At 36.4% G+C, this 27,446-nt stretch overlaps 2 protein-coding genes across 7 annotated transcripts; one reads left to right on the forward strand and one right to left on the reverse strand.

The window, feature by feature from the left end:
- Positions 1–1,248: 1,248 nt before the first annotated feature.
- Positions 1,249–6,656, reverse strand: LOC104593358 (uncharacterized protein At4g26450-like). 6 transcript variants are annotated; one of them, XM_010253122.3, is made up of 5 exons: positions 6,214–6,656; positions 3,278–5,756; positions 2,770–2,959; positions 2,555–2,609; positions 1,249–1,517 (listed from the first exon to the last, which is right to left on the reverse strand). In XM_010253122.3, exons 2-5 carry the CDS (start codon positions 5,677–5,679, stop codon positions 1,465–1,467), a joined length of 2,700 nt encoding a protein of 899 aa, XP_010251424.1. In that variant the 5' UTR covers positions 5,680–5,756; positions 6,214–6,656; the 3' UTR covers positions 1,249–1,464. The 6 variants fall into 6 exon arrangements, with proteins under 6 accessions (XP_010251424.1, XP_088747649.1, XP_088747648.1 ...); XM_088891523.1 differs by having other exon boundaries at positions 2,531–2,609; XM_088891522.1 differs by having other exon boundaries at positions 3,278–6,029; positions 6,214–6,655.
- Positions 6,657–19,429: 12,773 nt separating this feature from the next.
- LOC104593357 (protein GAMETE CELL DEFECTIVE 1, mitochondrial-like) lies at positions 19,430–27,289 on the forward strand. Its single transcript, XM_010253120.2, has 3 exons — positions 19,430–20,239; positions 23,942–24,131; positions 26,606–27,289. Exons 1-3 carry the CDS (start codon positions 19,545–19,547, stop codon positions 26,822–26,824), a joined length of 1,104 nt encoding a protein of 367 aa, XP_010251422.1. The 5' UTR covers positions 19,430–19,544; the 3' UTR covers positions 26,825–27,289.
- Positions 27,290–27,446: the final 157 nt, after the last annotated feature.

Raw genomic sequence — 27,446 nt, forward strand, 5'->3', positions numbered from 1 at the left:
CCTATACCGATGCCACCTGGGAGCTGGTTTCAGTACTCCAAGAACGATTCTCACAACTGAACCTTGAGAGCAAGGTCCATTCTAAGGGGGGAGGAGCTGTTAAAGCCCAGCCCAGTATGGGCCCAAATGGAGGAGTTCAGTCTAACCCGCTGCCTCAAGTAAGGGATCGGCCCATCATAGCTTGGGTTTATACCAGGAGGCCACGTCAGCAAACCAACCTGTCAGACACCGTTAGGAGTGGGAATGTTCTCTCGATCACCAGCATCCATGAATAACCGAATAGTCAGAGTCTGGTAGGAGTTCCAGGCCTCCTCTTTATAAATGACCTGTTTTATGGAAATTACTCATGCATGAATCAATTTCCCTTTTATCTTCTTCTTCTCGTCTAGGAGGCTGTGTCACCCTCAAAGGGACACCTGCGGTAGGCAGTTCTCACCAATGACTAAATTCAGTAATAAAAAAATAGCAAAAGAAAAGGAAACAATAACAAGAAGAGAAATGAAGAAGTGGAGGAGATGACTCAACAATATAAATAAAGTAAAAGCAATAAGAAAAGCAATCCTGAAAAATAACATACAGATTCAATTGATCAGCATCCAACAAATGAATGAAATACCTGTAGTAAATTAAGGATTAGGTCTTAATGAAGTCAAAACCATTAGGTTTCCTTAGGAATCAGCACCTTCAAGCTTAGAGTCAGCACCAAACCATTAAAACTGTTAAGAACAATTGAACTTTGATTAACTCTCAAAAGAATGTTTACAAATATCCACCAAAAATTCATCCCTTTATTCAAAGAAAGAAATGCAGAAATGTCAGAGTAAATGTGGAAAAAATGTCATTTGACCAAATCTCTCTTTGAGATTGCTTGATTAACAATTAAATTGTACAGATTGTCAACTGTATAACACCTGGTGGTATAAAATATTCAAACCCTGTAAATCTGTAACAGCTTATCATGGTCAAGCAGGGTGTCACCTAAGTAGGAATTCCGAAAAAGTGTATACGCATAGCAAACTTGTTTTCTTTCAAAGAAGCTTTTCATTCCACACATGCCCTTGTACTTTTTTATTTTATCATGCATGTGCACAGTATCATATCAAGATTGCAGCATTGTGTATCAGAAGGCTTTATGCAATTTAGTCAATTTTATATCCACTACCATTCAAAGCTTTTCATAAAAAGAAGGAAAACTAAACAAACACAGCACATTCTCTCTATCAACATCTACATGAGAGGCAAAAAACCTTAGAACAATATTAATTTCCAATCATTAGAAAGAAAATCGGATAATCATATATGAAGCTGAAACAGAGTGGCATTTAATGCATAGTTCCAATACAGATATCTATAACTACAATTAAGTATACCACATCATCTAGGTTTTCCTGAGCTAGATTTAAGCAGTGACTTGATAACCATTGTCCACAATAAAGGTTGTCAAAGAGCTTGATAAACAACCACTCAAAAGGGCTTATCGTAATCTTGTGTAGGCTGCTCCCAGACCCCTAGAAAACCTACAAAAGACAAAAATCTGAAACATTTCAGAATAAGCAAATCAAGATTTTACAATGATAAAAAAATAGAGTAAAAAATATATACATGTTAACAATGAAGAAACTATTTAGTGGCAGGCATGATGCAGTGACAAAAACTAACTCAACCATCTATCAAATTTTGTGATATTACTTTCAACCATCTTTTGACTACATAAAGACTTGGAGAAGATATTGGTTCAAAACTATACTTACATGAATTGACTTGGTTCAACACCAAAACAGTATAGTACCACCTGGATCCTGGAACCTAGTGTCCTTACTTTTTTAATGGAACCTCATGTCCTTTCCCCATGACATCATCCAATTAACTAACAAGTGGCACTACTTTCCTGAGTCATTTCCTCTCAATTGGATGATATTTTATACTAAATACCCTGAATGATCTGATCCACACAAGCAGTCAATTATATAAAGCCCTCTATGATAAATTTAGTGAAATAAATACCTATTCAACCAGGAAAAGAATAAATATTTTCTCTTCCATTTTCTACCGGGTAAGGTGAAAAACAACTTTTTGCTTGTGAAGCAGAGCTACAGGCTCAAACTGCAAGCACTAAGCTGAAGCATTAACACTTAAACTTACTTTTATTAGAGTCTTCTTTTACCCACAATTTCTTCACATATTTATTAAACTCAGCTCCATTGCAACATTTCAATTGCCTCCAGCTCTCCCATCAAACACACATGGATGTGAGCAGAGCATCTTGTTTAAGTTATTGAGGATCTCCAATGATACCTTGGTTCTCAGGTTTCTAGATTCTACAATCCAGAATTCTCAGGATTTTGAGGTGTCTGTGATTCTCTTCATGCACACCATATTCATACTTCAATCTATTACTGATAGGGAAAAGATTAAAAAAAAAAAGTGAACCCAAAAAACGAAAATCATGACCCATAAAGTCAAATTTGTTATATATTTTCCTAGTTAGGTTAACCATGAAACCAGTAGATTAAAAAGAAAACAATAATACCATTCAACTAAATATCTGGCATACTTATTGGTATTTCTCCCAGAGATAGATAAATCGGATCAACTTCGCCAAGAATCCCCTGAAATAAATGACAAATAACAATGAATAATATGTTAGTTGAAAAGATCATGAATACTACAGGGGGAAAAGCATATCAATGGAATGCACATGCAATGATTAAATAACCAACACTAGAAGTATCAAATCACCAACTGTATATATATGTTTCACAATGATACCTCTCCATTATGAAGACCGATTTCAGTATGAAGCCCACTAATATCTGCCGGTACTGATGAGCAATTTGGGATATCAGTTCCAAGCAACTCAGAGATCATGAGACCATAACCGTCCTGTACATCAGGAAGATCACCAGTATTCTCTGTATGGTTTGGAAAGTTTTCCATGTTGGGATATAGAGTTGCAATCCTGTATCATAGAATAATTCAAGATTTAGGAGAGAACCAACAACTATGAGACCAAATGCACCACACACCAGTAGAGTTCTTGGAGGGGTCAAAATCCAATCTAAAACATAGGAATGCAATATATGTTATAAGAGTCTTATGCAGCTTTTTTTAATAAGTCTTGTGCAATTATCATCCATAAATATATGAAGTAACATATTAATAAACTGAAAAAAGAAACAACATAGACATGAAAATCCAGCCACAAATTACTATGCAATCATCATCTACAAATTCTGAAACAACATGCTAATTAGTGAATGTTGTAAGAAAACCTTACCCCCTCTGTGAAATGTTATGGGCATTTTCTTCTTTCACAGCTTCATTTGCTACATCATCTATTGCAACTTCTTTGGCATTAACTGGACATCGGCCGTAGCCATCAGATCTGTTGCAGTTATTGCTTATTGACAAATCAACATCCACTGATACCTCCTTTTTGCCTTCTAAGGTAGAGGGAAAACCAAGAACTGGATCATCATCATGATTCTCTGTCATATCAGAGGTCTCCATGAGGTTAAGGTCACAAATCTTAAATGAACTCGGAAAAAGCTGCTTCTCTTCTCTAAACTCAATCCCCATTCCAGCTCCACTTTTTGGAAAAAGATCAGTATTAACCAGCTTCTCTTGATTAACCACCTCTACAACATCATCATCAGGTGAAGGTCTCACCTCTGGTTCATCTAATTGCTTTGTTCTCAAGTTATGAAGATGGAAGTACTCATTTGCTTGCATAAAAAAGGATGAAGACCATTCTCTAGGTTTATTGGCAGTTTCCATCATATCATCATGTTGTACAGCATCAACCGGCCTCTCTTGATTGACCACCTCTACCACATTGTCATCAGCTGAAGGACTCTCCTCAGGCGTACTTGATGGTTTTGCTCGCAAGTTATGAAGATGGAGATACTCATTGGCCTGCGTAACAATGGCTGGAGGCCATTCTTTAGGTTTCTTGCCTCCTTCTTTAACATCATCATGTTGCACAGCATTAACCAGCCTCTCTTGATTGACCACCTCTACCACATCATCATCGGATGAAATCTCTTCAGGTGTACTTGATTGCTTTTCTCTGGAGTCATGGAGATGGAAGTAGTCATTGGCCTGTGTAACAATTGATGAAGACCATTCTCTAGGTTTCTTGGCTCCTTCTCTCATACCATCATGTTGTAGACTTCTTTTCTGACCTCTCTTGTTACCCATAGAGCTGCACCTTCCGAACCCAGGTGGGCCCTGGCCTGGTTCTTCTGGATGTGTAAAAGAAGATCCCTCGTGGAAAGATTGAGACCTCATGCATTTACTCCTATCTACAGAAAATGCAGGATTCAGGTTACCAACATCCTGGCCTGGTTCTTCTTGATGCATAAAAGAAGATCCCTCATGGAAAGATTGAGACTTCATGCATTTACTCCTATCTACAGAAAATGCAGGATTCAGGTTTCCAGTATCCTCCATAGACTGCACACTTGTGACCCTTGGAATGTCAGATTTTATGCATGTTGAACTGTGAGCTTGATTTGTCAATGCATCATTTGATGCGCCTTCAACTGAATCTTCTTCTATGACAATTTGGGGACTTTTTGAATTCACAATATCAGATACTACACCCTCCTCAGTTGTGGGATTTGGTTCCACCTTTAAGGCCTTACATGCCAATGAAGAGCGAATCTTGGTGGGCACTTTAGCAAAGTTGCATAGTTTTAGCAAATCATTGCCATTCTTGCTTGTTGAACCACCATCTAGCGAGCAGTGCTGCGAAGTAGTTTCCTCTGCACTGTGTTGTTTCTCCTGTTCATCATTACTAGTATCATTCTTCACCTCTCCTCTCTCTGCACCCAATATTCTAGAATCATCAGATCCCTTGGAACATTCGCCTTCTGTATCAAGAGGGAGCTCTCTCCTACTGCTTGAAGAACTTACCTTCGAACAAGTATCATCAGGAAACTCATAGTTTTCCAGTTCAGGTTCTGCATCACCAGCAGAATCACTTTTGGGCAGCAATTCATTGGAGCCAACCTTTGGTACCCCACTACCAACATCTGAGCCAGCCCACCGCTCTTCATGATATCCAGAATTAAGAGCATCCTCACCCTCCATATCAGGAAAAGATTTAGTTCTCTCTGAAAATGAACCACTTCTTCCATTTTCTCTACTCCAATCAGAGCCAAAACTACCCCTAAAAGAACCCATCCTTCTTCTTCCTCTCATATGACTTCTCATTCCTGTTGGATGGAATTCATCAGGGAACCTTCTCCTGCCAGAACCACCTTCAGGGACAGCATTCCCAAGACGGGCTAGTGCTGACATTCGGCCCTCAGGAGGTAATTGCATGTTTTCCCTGTCCTGCTGTCGATATTCAGGAAAGTCAGCCACCTGGTTCTTCAAACTGCCATTCTGCCACTTTCCTGGAAGTACATTTGGAGGTAGCAACCCCTTAGAAACTAAATATTCTGCTGCAAGCCGACCAGCTTCCATGAAAGCGTCACCCTTGCGAGGTGGTTGTGGTGGTGGATAAGACTTAGGAGGGCCACGTCCAAAACCGCGATTGTAGTTCCTGAATTCTGGGTTGTACATTCCATGGCCTCTTATTGAACCTTCAGGCGAGATTCGAGAGGCAGCTAGCCCCATTCCCATTGAATTAGACCTACCCCCACCACCGGGACTCCGGTGTCTAGCATGCATGTTTTAGAAGTATGTTACAGAGCCGAAGTGTAAGTCCGTAACTGGTAAGCAAGGGTGCTTTGCCCCGTTCGTCCGACCTAGAAGAACAATTCCAAAAGAACCACCTCAGTTTCGAGTTAAGCAAGTTAAAATCATCGACCCAGTTTAAATCTCAAACAATATAACCCTAATCCTTCCACAAAAGGTAGAAGCCGACAAGTCCTTGTGTTTCAGATTCAAAACAAGCATCACCGTCACAGAAAATTTCCTAACTTATTCAGTCGACCCCCGTACTCTTTCTTTTTTAAGTCCTTAACAGAGACACCAAATTCGTCTCCTTAAAGAACCTTAATAGATCAGCTTGCAGTAATCTACACAAATCAGTGGAAGTCAGCCGTAGCATAGGCCATAGAAACCCCAAATTCTCAGTTTTCCGGCTCAAATAACGTTAGTTCAAAAGGGTTCAACATTCAAACAATGATAAAGCATGATTGAGGTGCAGATCTGTTGGATCTTGGGATTTACTTGCAATTTCAACAACAATAATCACCTAACCTTGGTCCGATGCGTGTTTCGTTCTCGACGTCTGTAGATATGTTCCAGGAAACAAGATCCGAGCTGAATTTTTAGGGTTTCTGTTCCAGTTCGCAAGAATCGTGCCTTTACGTGTTATAAACTGCGAATCAAGGTCAATTCCACATTAAGAAACCTCTCTGACAACGAGGTCCAAGTCCAACATCGAATTTCACAGTCTCTTGCAAGAAGAATCTAATAATTGTTTCCGTGTCTGAATTGAAATCGTTGAGAGACATCAGATGATATCAGATCGGAATCTATCAAGATCAAGCTATGGTTTTGATCCCCGTCTATTCGGGAAAATTTTTAGGGTTCCTTTGCGTTCAATGTCTGGTCTTTCTTCTCTTCCTCTTTTCGGTCATCTCTCTCTCTCTCTCCCCAAAGTTCAAAGATCAAAACCAGTCCGAAACACGTCATCCTCATCTCTGTGGCGCGTGAGAAAGCGGTTGGCGATATCCTCCTCAGTTCAATGGAACACGTGTAAAACACCTACTTTAAGTCCACGTCAAAAAAAGGTTTTGGTCACTCGAAGTTGACTCGCTCGCCCCCGCTTTAACGCACCGCACCGCACCGTCTGTGAGGGCGAATACAGCGCAACGCGCAGTAAGGAAAATGAGTCGTTCGTGCGGACGACACGCACACAGATTTAATTCCGGCACATTGCATTAGGTAGTAGTTAGGACTTAGACTTACGAGTGCCCACGCACCAAGTCCGAGCTAATAGGGGCATTTTTGTAAATGCAGAATTAAAATGACAAAAGAGTATGCAGGGCTACAAATTACAATGACAAAAGAGAGCCCATGAGGCCATGATGAAGACTAATGTAAATTATGAGAATATATTTTTCTCATAAAATAAAATAAATTTTCAAAATATTTTACAAAAACCAATAAAAAATTATTTCAAAAGGAGAAGAAACGAAAGACCCATAATGTAAAATAAAAATTAAAGAAAAAACATTGAAAGAGTTGCCATTAAGGCTATGTTTGGTTTGAAGGAAAAGGTAGGGAAAGCAAGGAAAAAACAGGAAAATAAGTACAAGATTTGTAAAGGTCTCTCTATTTTTCCTTTCCTTTCCCTATATTTTCCTATGTTTGATTTGAAGGAAAATGTAGGGAGAAAAAGAGACCATACTAGTCAGAAAATAATATTTTAAAATCTAAATATAAGACTTGAATCATTTTCCAACCCATAGAGTGGAGCTTTTTTTTTAAATCTAAAATCTAAATATGTATTTATGTATATACATAAATACATATTATAATTAAATATTAATATATGATGTGACATAAAGACCAACAAAATGTCATGCCCAAAAGGTAAAAAGAAGAGTTTAAATTGAATCTCGATACATTGAACCTTGGTTGCTTTAAGAGACCATTTTTTAGCCAACAAGAGAAAATGGGATACATTCAAGAAGAGAATTCCCACTCAAAGATATAATATAATACAAAGAATGTTGACAAATGGAGTTATTGACTCTAAAGGAAACACAAATTTAAAAAAAAAAAAATCTTGATGGTAAATTTTTTTCATTTCTTTAATTAATGGAGCAAGGACGGGGATGATTTTTCCACAACGACCAGGATGAGGAGGAAACAAGGAGAGCATTCTCTGCCCCATGGGTATCCCACTATATATAACTAGTAGAACCCCGTGCGGTGCATGGGAATAAAAATTAGATACTAATTATTAATTAATGAAATTTAATATTCTATTATTACTGTTAATAAAATATTACTGGTTATTTATTTCATTTAACGCTAATTTTTTGGTTATTATGTTTTGATTTGTTTAATAAAAAAGTAAATAAATTACTATTTATCACTATTAATTTACTGTTTACCACGGTTTGTAATGGTTTTTATTATTATTTAGTAATAATAAATTACTCTTTATTAATTATAAATTTATTGGTAATATATAATAAATTAATAAACAGAAAACTAACAAAAAGTAAAAACATAAAATATTAATTTTCTGATAATTCAAATAAATTTAAACATGTTTAAACTAAGAAAATTCCTTAATTCAACATAATTAAAATTTCTCAAAGTTAAGTATATAAATAAATAACTAATTAAACAAGAGATCTCGTATAAGGTATAGGTTAATTTAGCCAACCCCAACCTATGTCCGCTCCTCAAGCAACCTCCTAAGAGTTTCCACTAAACAACTAGACGTCTTGGGCACTAGTAATGCCTATAATAAATTGGATGGTGTTGCGAGTGTTACCCTAACTAGGCAAAACTTGTAGGTTCCTGCCTAACCTGAACTAGTAGATCTTGTAGGTATCTACCAAATCTTAATTGGATTTCTAGGTCCTAATCAAACCTCTATTAGTGTTCTCAACATTGAACACCACTTGTTACAAGAAAATATATTTTTAACAACCGAAAAAGTTGTAGTTAAAAGTCTAAAATCCATCGTTGAACAACTTTAATGACGGGAGTATATACCAATGCCACCCGTCACTAAAGGCCTTGCCGCTAAAAGTATAGTGACGAATTAAAAATTTCGGTCCTTAAAACTTATCAACAATAAGGGTACAACTCGTCGGTAAAAATATTGCAACGGCAACGAAAAATCTCATTATTATTATTAATTTAAAATTATTAACAATGACTTATTTCGTCACTATTAAGCATACATTAGTGACCATAAATGTCGTCGCTAATGAATTCAAAACTATTAACCATGGAATATTCTGTTACCATTGAACACATCATAATAACTAAAAATACCATCATTAATAAGTTTAAAAATAATGACTAATATATGTCATTACTATTGATCTCATTTTTAGCATAGTGAAGTGATTACAATAATAACCACTTTATGTTATCATTAATTAAATGGAATTCATTGAAACAACAAATAACCAGCGTAATGCATAGTTAACATTTCCTATATTTCATTATGATATTGAATATCCATACATTTTTATCCAAACAAGTACAAAATTATTAAAGTTGACATTAAAAGAGAAAAGGATTACATACTAAAACTAACAAAATTATCCTAACTCAACATACTTATTAGCTACTTCATGAGTAGCCAAAGTACAAAATTCTAATTAAACTATTTAATAAAAGTAAAAGTATTGTCCAAAATAATCCATATATCTTCATGGATTAGCCTCTAGATGACCATTAAGAGCTTTAATCCCTTAAAAAACAACACTTCTTATTGAATAACCCAACTACCAACAAACTTCCACCTTAAACCATAAAAATCTCTTTAGAAGAGTTTAAACATAAACCATAATAAAGTTGCCATTATATGATTTATTTATTTTAGTTGAAGGATTTAATTGCAATCAAAGAAATCTATTTAGGCATTTATGTAAATCTCCATCATAGTTTCTACCTAGCAAAATATGTTAAGTAATTTTCTTTTGATTGAAAATAATTGGAAATTTAAATAATAAGAAATTGGCAAATAGATTGTACACAAATCCAACACTTCTAATTATTTAGGAGTACAAAACCTTATTGTTGCAAATTCAAGATTGCCATTCAAATCTGAAGTGAAAATTCATCTCTCAAACCAAAAGAGAAAATTAAAAAAAAATGGAATCCTAATGAAATATTAAAATCTACCTTGCCTTATGTAACACAAAGAAACAAAATAGCACTTAGGGGACATAAATGCAGACCTCCAATCAAATCCAGAACTTCTAGAAATTTAAAATTGGAAATCAAAGGAAAGAAGGAACTGAAAAATCACTTTTATCTTATAATTCTCTACAAATGTTTATTTTCAAAACCAACTTGTGTGCAATCAAAAACTTTGAAGCTGCTTGATAATATCAAAAATGGTTGAACTAAAAATCTTTTTGTTTTATCTTAAAACTCTTTGAACCCCCTTTTAACTCTTTATTAAAAAACAACCTAATATATGCCCTAAAATGGAACTTGTCTTGGACGTAAACTAGTTCCAAAACCCAAAATTACCATGAAAAGCAAATAATTCCTTGAAATCTACATGCAGTGATACCTGGCAATTCAGTATCCAAACTTTCAAAATGTGCCAACCCATTACCTGCCATGGCCAGCCATTAACCATCTATTAAGTGGAATTTGAAAAGATACAAATGCCCTTTGAATGTCATCTAATTTTTTTAATTAACCATCTAAACGTTGACAAAAATGAACAGTCTCAAATTCTTTTCTCTTCTACTCAAGAAATTTGGGGTCATGTCTAGGTGGGCATTTTGGTGACCTCAACTTTCTTGAATAAAAGAAGCAAGGATTTTGGACTGTTCATTTATTGTCAATGTTTGGATTGTTGATAAAGAAAATTAGATGGCACTCAAAGGGCATTTATGTATTTTCAAATGCCACTTAACGGCTAGTTAGCGGTAGGTACTAAATTGACATGTTTTGAAAGTTCGGGTACTGAATTGTCATGTTTTAAAGTTCAGGGGACTAAAGTGACACTAGGTCCAAAGTACAAGGTACTAATTGGGAATTTTCCCTTTAGAATAATAATAAAAACAAATCCCACTTGATTCCTCCAAGAGAAACTAAGAACTTGATTGGCCCTCTTTTGCATAGAATTCTCATAAAATAACAAGAGAAACTAATAGAACTTGATTATCCCTATTGGTTTTTCATTTTTACTCTTTTTATTTGGCCCATAAATATTGAAATCTTCTTCCATATATTTTAAATTTAAAAAATGCATAAAATATATTAATTTACATTAAATCATTGAATAATCTTTAATACTTGAAGTTTACACCTTTTATGCCTCAAACCTTGAGCCTTTAGGCTTATGCTTGACGAAGGCTTGAACCTCACATCAAAGTCGTGAGGGTTATGCCTTGAGGCAAAATCTATGTGCCTTGCCTCAAGGCGTACACCTCATGCCACAAGGCTTATAAGCCTTTTAAAACATTGTCAGAGGTGAAGGTTGGATTGATCCCAAGTCTGCATTATGTCAAGCCAAGTACCTTAATTACTAGCAAATTAGATGGCACCATGATGGAGTAAATGTCTTTTTGATGTCATAGTTGAACCCTTGGAGAATGTCTATTGATTAACCATACATCAACTAACTTCCATTTATGATTCTCCATGTAAAATTGAATATCCAAATTCGATCAATTTATACTTTTTTAGATGAAACGAAACACAATGGGTTGTAACCCGTCCCTTGAACCTCAAGACCCCACCCCCAATTCTAATTGAAGGTAGGATTTGATCCCAAGTCTCTACTACAATGAGCCAAGGACCTTACCAGCAAGCTAGCTTGCACCTTCTCAAAGATCACGTTATTATTTTCATTTGCTGAGCCAAAATTATACTTTTAGCTGTTAGTGCCTCAGGCTCAATTTGGAAGGAGTACAAATGCAAATATGTAGAGTGCAAAACCTTGTATTTGTACTATACATATTTGTATTTGTACTCCTTCTAAACTAAGCCTCAGTAATGAGAATTGGTGTTTTGATGATGTACCTTGCTAACATCTATTGCTCTCATCTAAAGGTGTAAAACGGGCTGTCCCGAGCCGTGCCTCCCTCCCTTGGGATATTTTGGGGAGTCGGCCCGGCATGACCCATGGCATGAGCCTGTGTGGGCCCGTGCCGTGCCGAGCTGGTTTGTGGACCTGGCTAAAGTTATTTATTTAAAAAATTGAAAAAATTGTTTATTTTATTAATATATTATATACTATATATTATTATATAATTATAATTTATATAATATATTACTTATTATATATTATATATAAATATATAAAATGTATAAATATTATATATATCGGCCATGCCATCTCGCGGGCCAAGAGCAACGTGACATGATAGTGCAAGCCGTGTCAGCCTGACCCGCTGACCTAAAACCCCAAGCCCAGCATGGCCCATCAGCTCATACAATCGTGTTGGGCTGCGGCACGACCCATGGACCATCAGGCCGAGGCTAACTCAAAATCGTATCGAGCCATGGGCGGCACGACCCAATTTACACCTCTACTCTCATCCCTTATAAATGCATCCAAATAGAGGCCTCTTTTGATTTCTTGATTACTACATCCAAGTTGACATTGATGACTTAGGTTTGTTCTTGGTACCATTGTTGTTAATACCTGAAACAATCCCATATGTGCATTCTCAATTAATTCTCATATTTGATGTGGCAACATAGTTTTCACCAAATTGTACTTGGTACCATTGTTGTTTCTACTTAAAACATTTTGGGTTGATCCATGCAAAATTAATGTTTCCAAGGAAATGCAAATGACCAATCATATGTGTGCATTCTGAAGTAATTCTCATACTTGATGTGACAACACATGTTTCTCACCCATTTGTATTAATCCACCCCAAACGGTCGAGGTTGAAATAAAAATGGTACCAAATACAACCCTTGGTCTTCTAGGGCTCTCATTTCACAAGTTGGAGCAACTCCTTGATTGTTTACTACTAGGATGGGCTCTCGTTTTGCACCTAGTTCAATTTTGCATTTATTTGTTTGTAATTATGATTTGCAATCTTATTGAATAAAAAATTTGTACCTTTTGTCTTACTAGTAATTAAGCACATGCGTTGTATGTGATAAAATTTTCTTTATGTTAATTACTTGAATTTTAGATATATCATAGTTAAGATAGAAATTGAAAATTAACAAAAGTAACAATATGATTAAAAATAAACTTAAATATTTATTATTCAATTATGACATCATGGGTTTCTTTGAAAAGTTGGATCACTAACCCACCATCTAGATAAGAAAATAGTTTTGCTTTTGGATTAGTTTTAAATTAGGGAAAATTATAGTCGGAGTCGACTATACATTTAAAATTAGGCTACAAGATGGTCCATAAACCAATAAAGCTCTGACAACCGACTCTACATTTCAAATTATAAAAACCCTCGACATGTCATCGGAGGCTTATATGGTTGTTGCCAACATGGGACTCTTAAACCATGTTGGACACAACAAAAAACTTATACTGAAATTACCCTTTAATGTTGGGTGATTGGAAGATTAAAAAAAAGTTTTTAGTCGCTCTCTCTCTCTCAATATCCCTCACACTCTCTCACTCATAGTCATCTTTATATGCTCAACGACTATGTGATTTGAAAATAAATAAAAATGTTTTTGGTTTTTGTATTTACATCCTCTATATAAATTTATCCCATTCTCTCTCTTTACCTATCGTTCTCCCTCAACCTCTCTTATTCTCTTTCTAGATCAATCTCTCATTCTCCCTCAGTTTCTCTCCTACTCCCTCTCTCATTTTATAATATTAATAAAATCGTATAAAATAACATGAAACCAACTTGGTATGGTTAAAAAAAATATTACACTAACTTGATAAAAGTTTACAAGAAGATCTTGGCTATGAAATTTATACCAATTGGAGAACGATAGAGATTGAGGGAGAAGGAGATATTGACCGAGAGGGGGAGTGAGGGAGAAAAATGATAAAGATTGAGGGAGAACAATATAGAAAGAGAGGGAGGTTTTGATTTGGCTATAGATCGAAGCTAAGAGAGTGGAAGAGACAGAGGGAGAGGGAGATCAAGAGATGATTGTGAGAGTGAGAGAAAAGGGAGGGAGATCGAGAGATAAAGGGAGTGGGAGAGAAATTGAAAACCTATTTTTGGTATATGTTTTTTGTTGTGTTCAATATGGACTAAGAGTCCCACGTTGGAAACAACCACATAAGCCTCTGATGACATGGCGGGGGGTTTTTATAAATTGAAATATAGAGACAGTTGTTAGAGTTTTGTTAGTTTTTGGACCAACCTACAACCTAATTTTAAATGTATAACCGATTTTGTCTATAATTTTCCCTTTAATTTATATATTTTATTTACATTATATAAAATATTTTTTTACTTATCACACAACTTTTGTTTGTCTATGGTATCTTTTGACTCAAACCACTAACCCACCATCTAAAAATAAAAATTGTTTGATTTCTAGGTTGACACTAAATTTTGTATTACATTTCCATCATTGATAAAATTATTTCTTATGTATAAAACTTATTTTTGTTCAATATAATGAATTTACAATATTAGAGATGTGCCCAATATTTTATTTTTTATAAATATATAACATTAGACATGTGCCCAAAATTTTCTCTATCTTTTTTTTTTCTTTTTGTGATTCTTTGTATTTTCTATTATTAAAAAAATTATTATTTGACTATGACATCATTTCATGTGTAGGTAGATTTTGAATTTAGCATTACATTTTCATCATTAATAAAAATATTTATTACATTTCATAGTTATTTATTTTAATTTTTTATTATTTAACTATGACATTATTTATTAATCTATTTGACCCCAAATGGTCGAATTGCTTACCCACCACCAGGAGGGAAGAAAGTGGTTTTGTTTTCAAATTACTTTTCAAAATATTTATTTTTATACTATTAAAATTAATATTGTGGATTTAATTACAAGAATTTAATGATGAAAAAAATATATCTTACATATAGGATTTAATGAGAGAATAGGATAATGTTTTTATTTCCAATCGGTTTTAAATTTTACATTCCATTTCCATCGTTAATAAAAATCTTTGTTATTTATCATACTAATTATTATTTAAAAATGTTCCCAAATTTTTTAATTTTTATTTTTTTCAATCTATTTTTTAATTTTATTATTTAATCATGGCAACATGGATTAACCCATTTGACCCAAAATGATTTAATTTCTTATCACTACCTAGATGAAAACACTATTTTTTGCTAGGTAGATTTTAAAAGTATAAGATTTTATGTTATTAGAATTATTAATTTATTAAGTATGGATTTAATTAATAGAAATTAATGATGAGGGGAAACAAAAATGACTTAAATATGTGATTCAATGAACATGAATGCGAGTCAATAACTTAATGTTGGATTTATTGAAAGATAATTGAATGCATTGAATATCTTTAAATTACCTCTTTTCAACTCATTTAATATCAAGAACTACTATCCTATTTCCCCTCATTTTTTATCAATAAATTTAAATATATAGGGGTAAATTTTGTCCTTAAAAAAATCAGAAATATTTTTGAGGCCATTCTGCTTTTTAAAATAGTATAGATTATTTATAGGGTAAATTACAAAGACCCCCCCTATACAATGGGGTATGTGACAAAGACCCCTGTACTTTGTTTTACGACAAATACCCCGTACTAAATCGTGAGACAAAGACCCCCTTTCATTAGCCTTCCGTTGAAATCTGACTTACAATATTTTTTATTCCCTATACTACCCTTATTATACACGAATAAGAGAGGGTTTTTTGGAAGAGAGAGAGAAATCTGAAGGAATCTGATTATCAAATCGTTTAACCGGGACAGAACATCTTCCACAACTGAAAGCATCGGGGGGGGGGGGGGGGGGCGTGGAAACGTTCTTCCAATGAGATGTGTTGGCTCCATTTCCGCTTCGGAGCACCACTAATGCCACACACGCTGCTAGGTTATCTATCACTCGCGAAACAACGCTGCTATTACTGTTGACTGATCTACTAAGGTGGTAACCATTCTTCTCCGCAGTCGTTGTCGGTGATCTGATCTTGTTCTGATTTGCTTGTGCGCTCGTCGTCGGTCTCTTCGTTCTTTCTCATTGCTTTTGAGGTTAGTCAATCAACTCTAATTCAAAGAGTTCAAAGAAATAGGTGGAACTAGTGGGCTAGTTTCCATTTGATGATCTATGACTACTTTCTTTTTCGATCTTAAGAAGCTTGAGTACAGAAGTAGTTCTTGGAGGTGGTGGGTGGGCATGGCACCAAGCATCAGAAAGGCGATTGGAGCGGCCGTTAAGGACCAGACCAACATTGGATTGGTGAAGGTTGCCAGTAATACCGCTCCGGACTTGGAGGTGGCAATCGTGAGGGCGACGAGATTGGATTGTGGCTACGTCTGACTTGGTACGTCAATGCCTGCGTCGCTAGTCGCTACCGTGTCGAGGTGGCTAGGTAATACACGGGATTGGATTGTGGCGCTCAAGGCATTGATTCTCGTCCACCGGCTGTTAAACGAGGGAGATCCGGTGTTTCAACAGGAGATCCTTTACGCGACTCATAGGGGAACTCGTCTTCTGAATATGCTGATTTTCGCGATGAGGCGCATTCAAATTCATGGGATCACTCGACCTTTGTTTGGACCTATGCACTCTATCTTGATCAGCGACTTGAGTGTATGATGCATGAGAGGAAACGGCGAGGTGGTGGCAGTGGCCACGACAGGGATGATAGGTTTGGGGACAGAGGCGAGCGGTGGAGGCCGCCACCGCGGTCTTATGAGTACAAGTATGGAGAATTCAAAGATGAACCTGGTTATGGAAACTACGGCGGACCGCCACGGCAGTCTAGGTCTTATGGGGATTTAAATGAATCACAAGGACGGGAGGAAAGGAAGCCAGTGACGCTGCTTAGGGACATGAAGCCCGAAAGGGTTTTGGGCAGGATGCATTAGCTACAGCGGCTTCTCGTTCTCGATCGGTTCTTGGCCTGTCGACCCACCGACACAGCCAAGAGCCCAAACCACAACAACAACATGATTTAAGGGATGATGGTGCTTCCGCTGAAGATCAGTCAAACAGGTTGACGCTGGCTCTGTTTTCTGGAAGGCCTAATGGAAATGCCAATAACTCTTGGGAGGCATTCCCATCTGAGGGAGGTGCATCTAGACAGCCTGAAGTAACCTCAGCGGCAGACTCCTGTTGCCAAGGCTGGAAAGGCAGATTGGAAGTTGGCTCTGTGCTCCTGAACGGCATGTATGATCAGGGGGCTGTGAGGCAGCAAATGAGCACTCTCTCTCTTTCTCTCTCTCCCCAAAAAAACCTTCGTTGTTCGTTTACTGCGAGGTCAGAGAAGATGAATAGTATTTTTCTTTGAATAGTTACTACAAGGGTAGTATGAGGATTAAAAAATATTGTAACAGTGGACTTCAATGGAAGGGGTCTTTGTCTCACGATATAGTACAGGGGGTCTTTGCCACAGATCCTATAATACAGGGGGATCTTTGTAATTTACCCTTATTTATATTCATTGGCAGTGCAAATATTGCATTCCAAAGACTGATGCAAAATTTGGACAACTTGCTTTTGACCTCACTTCCAAACAATTTGCTCTCTTACCTCAATTTTCTTTCATATAAGGTCGGAATTAGCTCACATGCATTTACACGGCTACACCCATACACAAACAAATTAAATGTAAATTTTATGATTTGCACTGAATGGAATGCAAATTTTGCACCTGGTTCAGTTTTGTGTCCTTTTATTTTGTATGCCTCAGTTTGGAAGAGTACAAAGACCCTTTTGCTTTTCTTGGTACAAGGGTATGTTTTACTTTGCACTAGTGCAAATAAAATCATGCAAATTCTGGTACACTCTTGCTTTTGCTTTGTTTTATACATTATTTTACATTGCAAACAATCAAGGTTTCAAAGTATCAATCGCCTATGTCAATGCTTTTTTTCTATGTTTTGTTTATGTTTTCAAAACCGGTTCAAATGGATTAGTTTGAGTCTCAACTACCCTTTGAACCATGGTCTGACATGATACAACCCTTGTAGGGGCATATTGGAAAACTCCCGGCATGATACGGGCCGATACATATTGATACTTTGAACCTTGCAAACAATAATAAAGTAATAGTTGAAGCAAAAATAAATCAAAGTTTGCACTAAAATCATTTGTACTCCAATACTTTTTCATCAATGCGAATTTGCATTGCAAACAAATCAGGCCTTGTGTCAAAGTAAACAACTTCGTGAAAAAGTGGAACCAAAAGAAAATTAGAAGGGTTTTGTTTTCTCCACGAAAAACATTCCTATAAGTTCAATTCAATGTTCTTTCATTGTTTTCCCCTCTTTAGGCTCTGTTTGTATGCACACTTACACATGAAATGGATGAAAATGAATGTTTAAGTTATTTATGTAGGGCATACAATTCTCATTTCCTAACAAAATAACCAAACACCATTCTTTAGTTCCTCCAAGTATTTCTCTTTATTTTGTTTTTGGAAAGGAATGATATTTTCCCCATCCCTAATGTGGCTCCAACCTGCCCTGTGGGTTTTTTTTTGATTGTTGGGTCGAATTGAGGGCAGGTTTTAGGAAAATCCAAAGTTCTTTACACATATACACACATATATAATAAAATAAAATTATAGAAAATAATATATCTAGTAAAAATATTATAATTCTTAATTTTTTAAATATTAAATAAAAAATAAATTTTATATATACTTTTTTATTTTTATAAAATATTTTTCCTCGAGCTTATGAGTTGTTGACTCAAGCCGAGCTCAATATTCTAGCTTGAACCGAGCTCAAGCTCGAGCCTTATACAATCTTGGCGAACTGAGCTCAAGCCTCATACTACTCGGCTCGAATCCACCCCTAGATGGCATATAAACCTGGCAAAAAGTTGACCCAGCCTGCGAACCCGACCCAATCCAACCCGAAAAAACAGGGTTAGGGTCTCATATTTAGCTACCCGAATGTGAAAATGACCCGACTTGACCGAACCCGAAAAAACTGGGTTGGGTTGGGTTGGATCATGGGTCAACCTGCTGACCCAATTGTCAAGTCTAATTGGGATTATTTATGCATTGTTAGAAGTTTATACTCTTTAATTTTTTCTATTTAGTCTTTACTTTTTATTGTTTACTACTTTACTCTTTAAATTGTTAAATGTTCAATTTTTTATTTTATATTTAGAATTTTAAGGTTAATTCTTTTAATTTTGACATTTTTCATATAAAATTTCTTTATTTTTTTTTAATTTCAATTATTTTTTTTGGGATGACCCGAATTGACCCATGGGTCAATCCTAACCCGAACATTTAGGATTAGGGCCTAGCATTTGACAACCCAACCCGAAATTCAACCCGACCCAAAATCAACCCGAAGTACATTGACCCAACCCGAACCCGACCCATCCAACCCAATTCCTAGGTCTAATGGCATATGCAAAACACAGCCCCCGTCTCTCCCGTAACCATTCCTAACTGAAAACTAGAATCAGATTATGTTTCAGCAATAAAGTGACAAAATCCGACCCAGGCCAATTGGGCTGGACCTGGTCTTGCAAGTATGGGCTTTACCTATTGGTCGATCTGGGCTTTGTTTGGAATTTTACCTTCCAGAGTTGGGCCTAGGTTGTACCTAAATCCGGCCCAGACAGCCCAAGTTGCAACCCCTACCAAAACCCTAAATTGCAGCAAACTGTGGAGTTCGACTTCCTCGATCTCCAGCCTTGCTAGTTGCTACAATTACGTCGGAAATTCCAGTTTCAGAAGACAAAGAAGATCAGATTGAACCAGAGAAAGCAAAACAAGATGCAAAATCTGCATCGCGTCTTCTCTCGCCTCTCGATTTCGACAATTAATGCAAGAGCAATTGCATCACTAAGAGGATCGAGCTCAAGAGGTTTCTCCACGAAATCTGGGAGCGGAGGTGGAAATGAGGATGCTTGGGAGAAAGGTTGGGAGACCTACGGAGGTTCATCTTCTTCTTCTGGGAAAAAAGAACCTGACGGGTCCTCCTCTGATATCGGTTGGGACTCTGTTTCGTCGTGGTCGACCGGATTGACCAAAGAGCACTTCGATGGTGAGGTAGTGGGTCGTCAGGTATCTCCCGGATCCGGTGATGCGGCGCCGTCCCTTTCTCCGACGGTTTCAGAGTCGGATTTCAGTGATGAGGTGGCGGAGTTGGAGAAGGAGAACAGGAGGAGCAAGGAATACGTCGACAGTTGGGGAGAGAGGATGAAGGAGATCAGTGTCTTGCTGAAGCAGGTGAGAGAGCCTGGAGCTAGGGGCTCATATCTCAAGGACTCCGAGAAGGCTGAGATGTATCGTCTGCATAAAGAGAACCCCGAAGTCTATACAATCGAGAGATTGGCCAAGGATTATCGGATTATGCGGCAGAGGGTCCATGCTATCCTGTGGCTTAAGGAACTCGAGGAAGAAGAGGAGAAGAAGCTAGGCCACCCATTGGATGATTCTGTTGAGCTATTGCTTGATACTTGTCCAGAGTATGTTTAACAAAAACCCTTAACTTTTCCGCTTCATTGACATTATCTCCCAACACTTTTTTTTTGTTTTTTGTTTTTTGGTTTATCGATTGGTTTAGTGGGGATTCAAGCATGTGCGCTTGTTCTTTTGATTTGCATTTCATACCAGATAGCTACATAATCAACTTCTGCAATTCTGTATGTGTTTATATTTATTCTGTGGATGCTCCATTGCTATGAACTGTAGACCAGGGTATATTGATGTATGTATCTATTTTTCTCAAATACAGATATTGCTTAGAATAGAAAATGGCCTCATACTTCCTGTCTCCGTCTCAAACAAGTGGAAAAAATTTATTTCCCGACCCCTCTTCAACACCTCCCAATCCTATTTGGAGAAGGTGTAGAGGGAAGGTGCTGGCATGAGTTATTTGCATTAAGAAAGAAGCTAACACAACCTTGATTTGGAAAGAAGTGTGAAGTGAAGAATAAGCCAAGTATTGACAAATCCAAACTAATTAATGGAATCCAGACAAGAAACAAAGAAAAATGATTGAGTTCAAAGTTATTTTTGTTTTCCTCACCCTTTCTCTTTCGTCCTGGTTTCTTTTCCTTGAAGCAGGGAACAGTTTGCTTCATGCAGTTGGTGATGCTTGTAAGAAACTGTGTCAAAGTTTAAGTTCTAATCCAGTTTCTCAAAGGAAAAAAAGTTCAATGTTCTAATTTGGGAATTCAGTTGGCAATGGATACAGCTGAGGTTTCAGCTTGGAACTCTTTGTTGCATGTATGAGGGTGTGGAATTGCAGCTCAGAGTCCATTTGGACCAGTAATACAGAGATGCAATACTGAAATTTTGAGATTGCCTTTGTATCGGCCTTTCAATATAAAAGCTATAGCAGTTGGTGTTGTTCATTTGAGCAGGTTGGTTAGTGCTGCATTCCATTAAATAATGACTTCTAATTGCAGCAGAATAGATATGTATGGTTGTGCAGACCTTATGGCTCTAGTATCATAAGGTATTAAGTTACTAGAAAACTTCTCCTTTTGTACATAATTGGACCCCATCTATTTGATGAGTGCTAGACAGGAAAAAGTCAAACAGTGTTATCAATGCAGTGCAATGACTAGCCAATTAAGCTTTTCTAACTGATATGATGACTAGTTGGTGTGTAGTTGCTGACTAGGTGATAAAAAAAGATATATTCTGAATACAAGATATTGATGGAATCTTGTAAATAGGTTAATATAAGCTACATTTATGCCTTTGATCATTCAATGTGCCCTTTAGCTACATTGATGGAATCTTGTAGTTGCTGACTAGGTGATAAAAAAAGATATATTCTGAATACAACATAATTGAAAATTTAGCTTAATCTTTGTTTTGCAACAAAGAAAAGCTTCCAAAGAAGGTAAGCAACTTTGATCATTCAATGTGCCCTTTGTTTGTGGCAACTCTGAACCAACACAGTACTGTTTGGAAGAAAACATTATAGAACTCTAATACTGCTTTTATTTTATGCCTTTTTCTATTTTATATGCTTCCATCTCAAATATTTAAAGCAAAAGCATGAATATAACATAATGTAGTCATATTCTATGTTATTTGAAATAACTAGATACACAGACCAATAAAGCTCTAAAATGATTTTGTGGTTGACCCAGACACCTAGTTGATGTTTAGTCATCCTAGGTGCCTGCATCATGAGTATTGAACAACTAGCTAGTGGTGCACTTGGTTTGGCTCTCAAATCTCAACTGAGTAGTCAGTCAACTAGTTGACACTTTGATAACACTGGTATACATGACGGGCATTATACAGAAAATACCAGCTTATCCATTCTATACAAATAAATGTGCTATACATGAGATTTAAGGCATTGAAGCCCCATTTACATGCTTTCCCTTTTTACACCTTACCTTACATGGTGGAGCACTAGAGTTTTGGTCCCTTGGGATCCATCTAAAATTGGCCATGCATGAGCTGTTTCATTCCCCACATTAGTTAGCTACTGTTGGCCTTAATTGACTACAATCTCCCCATCTGATTGCATTCAGAGAAACACTTTCCAATTATATAGAAAGGTGGATTGGCCACAAGATGCAGTAGATCTCCCCTATAACAATTAACAAATTAAGTTATAATCATAAAAAAAATTAAGTAATGGACTACCAGAGGGCCCAGGGTTGCCAAGTACCATGCATATCTTGTTGAGTTCATTTAATCCTATCATATGTGGGATTCTTTATGGTTCAGAAATATAAAATATATCGTGACAATTCTTTAACCAGTGATATTTGCTGGGGTAATCAGTTAACAATTTTGTTTTACGCATAGTGCAAGTGGAAGGATTTATCTTTTCTATGTTTTGGGTGATTTTTTTATCACCAGGTTGCTCAATCCTTTTTTTTTAATCAATTTTTTCTTTACTATCACAAAAAAATGGGACACTTCTTCCTATAGACTTTTGTCATGTCAGACATTTGTTTATAGGACATGGCTCTCTAGGTATGTTGGATGGCTGACTGGATACATCTAGACTTGTATGTCTTCAATTGCTTAATTCTTCATCTTTAGCCAGCTTGTTCATCTTGGCAGGACTTTTCTCTTTCTACTACATCAGACCCCCTGCATCAATCCTGGTTGTTTAGATGTTAGACTAGTGTCTAATTTTCTATAGATAATGTTACAGGCTGGTTGAGGGTCTTAAAAAGTTATGTGAAACCATTCTTCAGCAAGGGGTTAGATTGCTGAGCAGCTGAGGTTCATGATCCATGAATAGAGCAAATAACCTTTTAGCTTTGTGAAGGAGGGGGAAAAAGGTCTGAGAAGAACATAAGAGCAGTGTTTTCAATGAGTCCGAGCTAATTTTTAACCTGTGCAATCAGTTGCAAAAATCCATTGACTTGGTTAATGACCTGGTGATTCGGCTGGTTCAGGTGACGAACCATTTTACCCAGCCAACAGGTCATGGGTTATGTATTTATTCTCTTTCTCTATTTCCCTTTTTGTATTTTTTAGCCAATAATTCATTTATCACTTATTTTGTTCAATATGGTGATTGATGAATATGTAATATTAGAAACTTTCCCGTTTTTTACATATTTTCTGTAGTTTTATATATTTTCAGTATATTTTAACAGTTTTATATTTTATTTTGTTTATGGCATCACAGTTTGACCCATTTGACTTGGATGGTTGAACTGTTGACCCCACCACCTAGATGGAAAGTGGTTCTGTTTCTGGGTTGGAGTTTTATAAAAGACATTTTTTATTGATGTAAAATGTCCTAGAGGCTGAAGGGATAAATTTGACTTCTAAGAAGTGATTTGAGAGGATTTACAATCAAGACAAAAAAAAAAAGGCTGGGGGGGGATAGACTGTAACTCTTCCTATTCCCTTGGTTTTTCCACCACCTAAGGGGACAAAATATTGACAGATGGGAGGAACAAAAATAAATATTGACATTACTGTTGCTCATCAAAAAAATTGGAGGGACATGTTTCTGACTATTAAAAAGCCAAGGGTAAAGTGTTATTTCAGAAACTTCTGAGGAGGTTCCATCCATTATCAAAATCCCCAAGGGTCATTTAACTAATTTATCCTTAATATTGTTCTTTTATATATTTGTCCATCTCTTACTATTAATTATTGCTGTTATTGTTATTATATACATGTGTTTCTTGGGGAGGGTAATTGAATTGGTTAACTTTTCGCTCCTGCAGATTATTCAATTCTCATGACAGGGAATTCCATTTGGCTTCCCTTCCTTACAAGCCTGATTTTAAGGTTATGCCTGAGGGCTGGGATGGTACTACCAGAGATCCTGATGAGGTTCATTATGAAATATCAATGAAGGAAGATGAGATGCTATATGAAGAATTTGTCCAAAGAATGAACTTCAACAAAAAGAAGGTGAGTTCTAGATGTCCATAACCGTAGCTCAACTTAAAAGCAAATAATAATCTACAGTACCAGTATTATCCGGTTAAAATTTTAAAGTTCTTACAAGAAAGAAATGTATGTTGTATATTACATTGTTTTGCTTGCATAAATCTCTAAATACTTGGTGAATTTTAAAAAGCTTGTATTATTTGGTTGAGTTTTCGGAATTTCATCAACAGGATGATATTTGTAATATGCACTGGATCTTTATATACATAAATTATATTGAAAAAAACTGAAATCACTTGATTAGATTCTTTGTTATGATGCAGATAACAATGAGTCAAATGTAGGATTTTCTGTTTTTTTTTGTATTTTGGATTGTAGGGGTATTTCTGTAATTTCCAGAAGTTTCTTTTATTATTTAAATCATTGGTAGCTTTTCTAATTGATGATTTGGTCATATGCATAGAAGACCATTAACAGCACCTGTAAGAAGTGATTTATTGCAAGTTGAAGGGGCCGGAAAGGGCAGGGGTAGAAGTAGTAAAAAATGATTTTAGGTGTCAATAATTTAACAATGGATATGACTCTAAACAGAATGTAATGACGAAACAGGATTCATGTAGCCGATCCACATAGTTGGAATAAGGCTTGGATGATGAGGAGTAGTTTTTCTAATTGTGTTAGGGTTTGGTACCTAATTGCATTTCTCTAATTGCACTAGGAGTTAGTTTCATAATAGTTTCCTAATTGGATTAGTAGTTGTTTTAGCAAGTCAAAATTATGTTCATATGTTAGAGAGCATAGCCATAAAGTAAGCAGTATTTGGCTTATTCCTAGTTCTAAGTCAATTTGGATTTGTATTAAGTAAAAGTCTTACTCCTTAGCCAATTAGGATTTGTCCTAGAAAAGGGTGATCCAAGTTTGTTTGTGCTCCCAGAAGCTGCTCAAGTGAGGAAGGAAGATGTGGGGATGATCTTTGGGAGATGGGGGGATTTCAAAGATCTGTTCAACTGGTGATGGTTAGTTTTTTGTTTCTGTTATTGCTGTCATTTTTCTATTTCTGGGTGTTGCCTCAACACACTCAGAATGTATTTTTCTTTTTTCTTTTAAAATGAAATTTTCTTTTTACCCATCAAAGAAAAAGGGTGATCCAAGTTCCCCCTCTTTGCCTATAAATATATGTTAGGCCCTCTCTTTTTGGGTTTTTGCTTCTAGAATTGGAGTGATTCTAACACAAGAAGATGCTGACTCTAGAGTCCAACTTTGGTGCTGATACTAAAGCCTTGGTGTTTTTGCATTCTCACTTTTTATTCCCATATTCTCCCTTCTCTGCTATTGTTTTGAGCTTTCTGGCTCTAAAAATACATATTTTCTGATCTGCTGCTTCTCTAATCACACCTCCAAACGATCCCCTTATAAAAATACATTTTTCTATTTCTCTTTTGCCTTGTCACCATCCTTTGGGAATCTGCTTATTATTTCAGACTTCTTTAAATGAAGAAAAGAAACAGGTATTTTACAAACATCCCTTGGGGGAGGGTAAGAGCTTTACCCTACCTGAATACAATGTTTAATTTACTATTGAGCCCAAAACAATTGTTCCCCAGTAACCTCTTCATGGCCAAATGCATAGACAGTCCATTAGCCAACCTTTTTACCATTTGGTTTTTTATTTGCATATCTCTTGCTAGCCACTCTAATTACCACTTTCAAATCCCCTGCAATGAGTAGCTTTTTGATATTCATTTTCTTTACCAATTGTATTCCTTGAAGAGCAGCCATGAATTCCACCCTTGTATAGTCCCCTGCTCTAATTGGGCCTGAGAACAATGCCTTCACTTGGCCTTCTTCATCCCTAGAAACACCTCTCACTCCAGAAGGACCCAGATACCGTAGCTACTTTCATCAAAATTGAGCTTAATAGTCTTTTTGAGGTGATGTCTAATTCTTCTGGATCATATTCCTTTCTCTAGAAGAGGTTGCAGCCAGTTCCCCCCATTTTCCCATTCAAATGTGTTGGTTTTCTCTTGGTTTGTGGTTTTGGTGGGAAACAAGGTTACCATCATCTGGTCTATGGTCCCTTTTTCTATCTAATGGTCTATTTGAAAAGATTGTATCAAAGAATATTCAACAGGTGAAACGCCCTTGGTGCATACCTTTATAAATGGTAATGAATAATATTTCATTAATAATAAAGCAAAAAGATTCCAGTTGTCAATTAGAAAAAAAAGAAAGATTCCACTTCATCAATTCTGTGCAAGTAGTACAACTGCTGGAAATAAGGTGCTTGCCATACTGGTCTCTTAGTTCTGCACCCTTTTCTGTAAGTTTGTCTAGACATGTTTGCAAGGGATTGAGGTGTGTAATATATGCATTCTTCTTCGTTTACTTCCTGAACATGTTAATAGACACGAGAAGTAAACACGGGCTATTGTGAAACCATTTTCTTATGTTGCCTTTCAAAAAACTGTTTTCTCATGTGATGTTGATTCTTACAGATGGCTGGTGAAGTAAAAAGCCACAAGTATAGCAGGAGACGCTCCTCTGAAGGCTGGAACTTCACGGTTGAGAAACTAGGTCCACGAGAAAAGCGGGGAAATGGTGGTGGCTGGAAATTTGTCAGCTTACCAGATGGGTCCAGCCGTCCATTAAATGAAATGGAGAAGATGTATGTGAAAAGGGAGACAGTCAGACGCCGTCGAAGAATTCTTCCTTGATTTGTCCTAGAGCAAATTTTCTACTGTTTATTGCTGTGTGGCAACTAATCTTTCCAGAATTTACAAGCTAAGCTCCTCTAACAGGTCAGAATCTCAAAATATGTTCTTATGTTTAGCTTAGCTGCCAAAAAAAATGTTTAGCTTAGTTCTCATCCCTCCTATGGTAGAACAGGAGAATGGTTAAAATCCTGGTCTCGATTATGTGATACAATCTTCGGATGAATCATGAATGAGATAATGTAGCGCAACGGGATGGTTTATGTAGAAAAAAGATCTAGAAATGCTTTTTTTTTTTGAGTACTTATTCGGAAATACCCAATGAAATTCAATTTTGGGCGTCAAAGTCTCGAAGTCATCAAATTTGGGTGGGATCAGAGCCACTGATGTTGTCTTGTGAATAGAACGATGAGATAGTTTATATAAAAAGTCATGTAGTTATGCATTGTGGAGTACTTATTTAGATCATGCCCTATGAAATTGATTTTGTTGTAGGGGTGAGCAAGAAAAACTGAAAAACCGACCGAAACCGAATAAAAAATCTGGTTAACTGAATTGGTCGGTTCGGTTTTGGTTAATCAATATAGAAAATTAGTGGTTAGTTGAATCGACCGGTATAGATATA

Source organism: Nelumbo nucifera, chromosome 7 (genome assembly GCF_055504915.1).
Source record: "Nelumbo nucifera cultivar China Antique chromosome 7, China Antique-T2T, whole genome shotgun sequence".
In the NCBI taxonomy this organism is placed as follows: Eukaryota; Viridiplantae; Streptophyta; class Magnoliopsida; order Proteales; family Nelumbonaceae; genus Nelumbo; species Nelumbo nucifera.

Excerpts from the sequence above, each read along its gene's own strand:
- LOC104593358 (XM_010253122.3), bottom strand. The coding sequence starts at position 5,679 with ATGCATGCTAGACACCGGAGTCCCGGTGGTGGGGGTAGGTCTAATTCA. Across the intron at positions 2,960-3,277 it reads CATAACATTTCACAGAGGGG|GATTGCAACTCTATATCCCA; the intron begins GTAAGGTTTTCT and ends TCTATGATACAG. Across the intron at positions 2,610-2,769 it reads TCGGTCTTCATAATGGAGAG|GGGATTCTTGGCGAAGTTGA; the intron begins GTATCATTGTGA and ends CATTTATTTCAG.
- LOC104593357 (XM_010253120.2), top strand. The coding sequence starts at position 19,545 with ATGCAAAATCTGCATCGCGTCTTCTCTCGCCTCTCGATTTCGACAATT. Across the intron at positions 20,240-23,941 it reads TTGCTTGATACTTGTCCAGA|ATTATTCAATTCTCATGACA; the intron begins GTATGTTTAACA and ends TCGCTCCTGCAG. Across the intron at positions 24,132-26,605 it reads TGAACTTCAACAAAAAGAAG|ATGGCTGGTGAAGTAAAAAG; the intron begins GTGAGTTCTAGA and ends TGATTCTTACAG.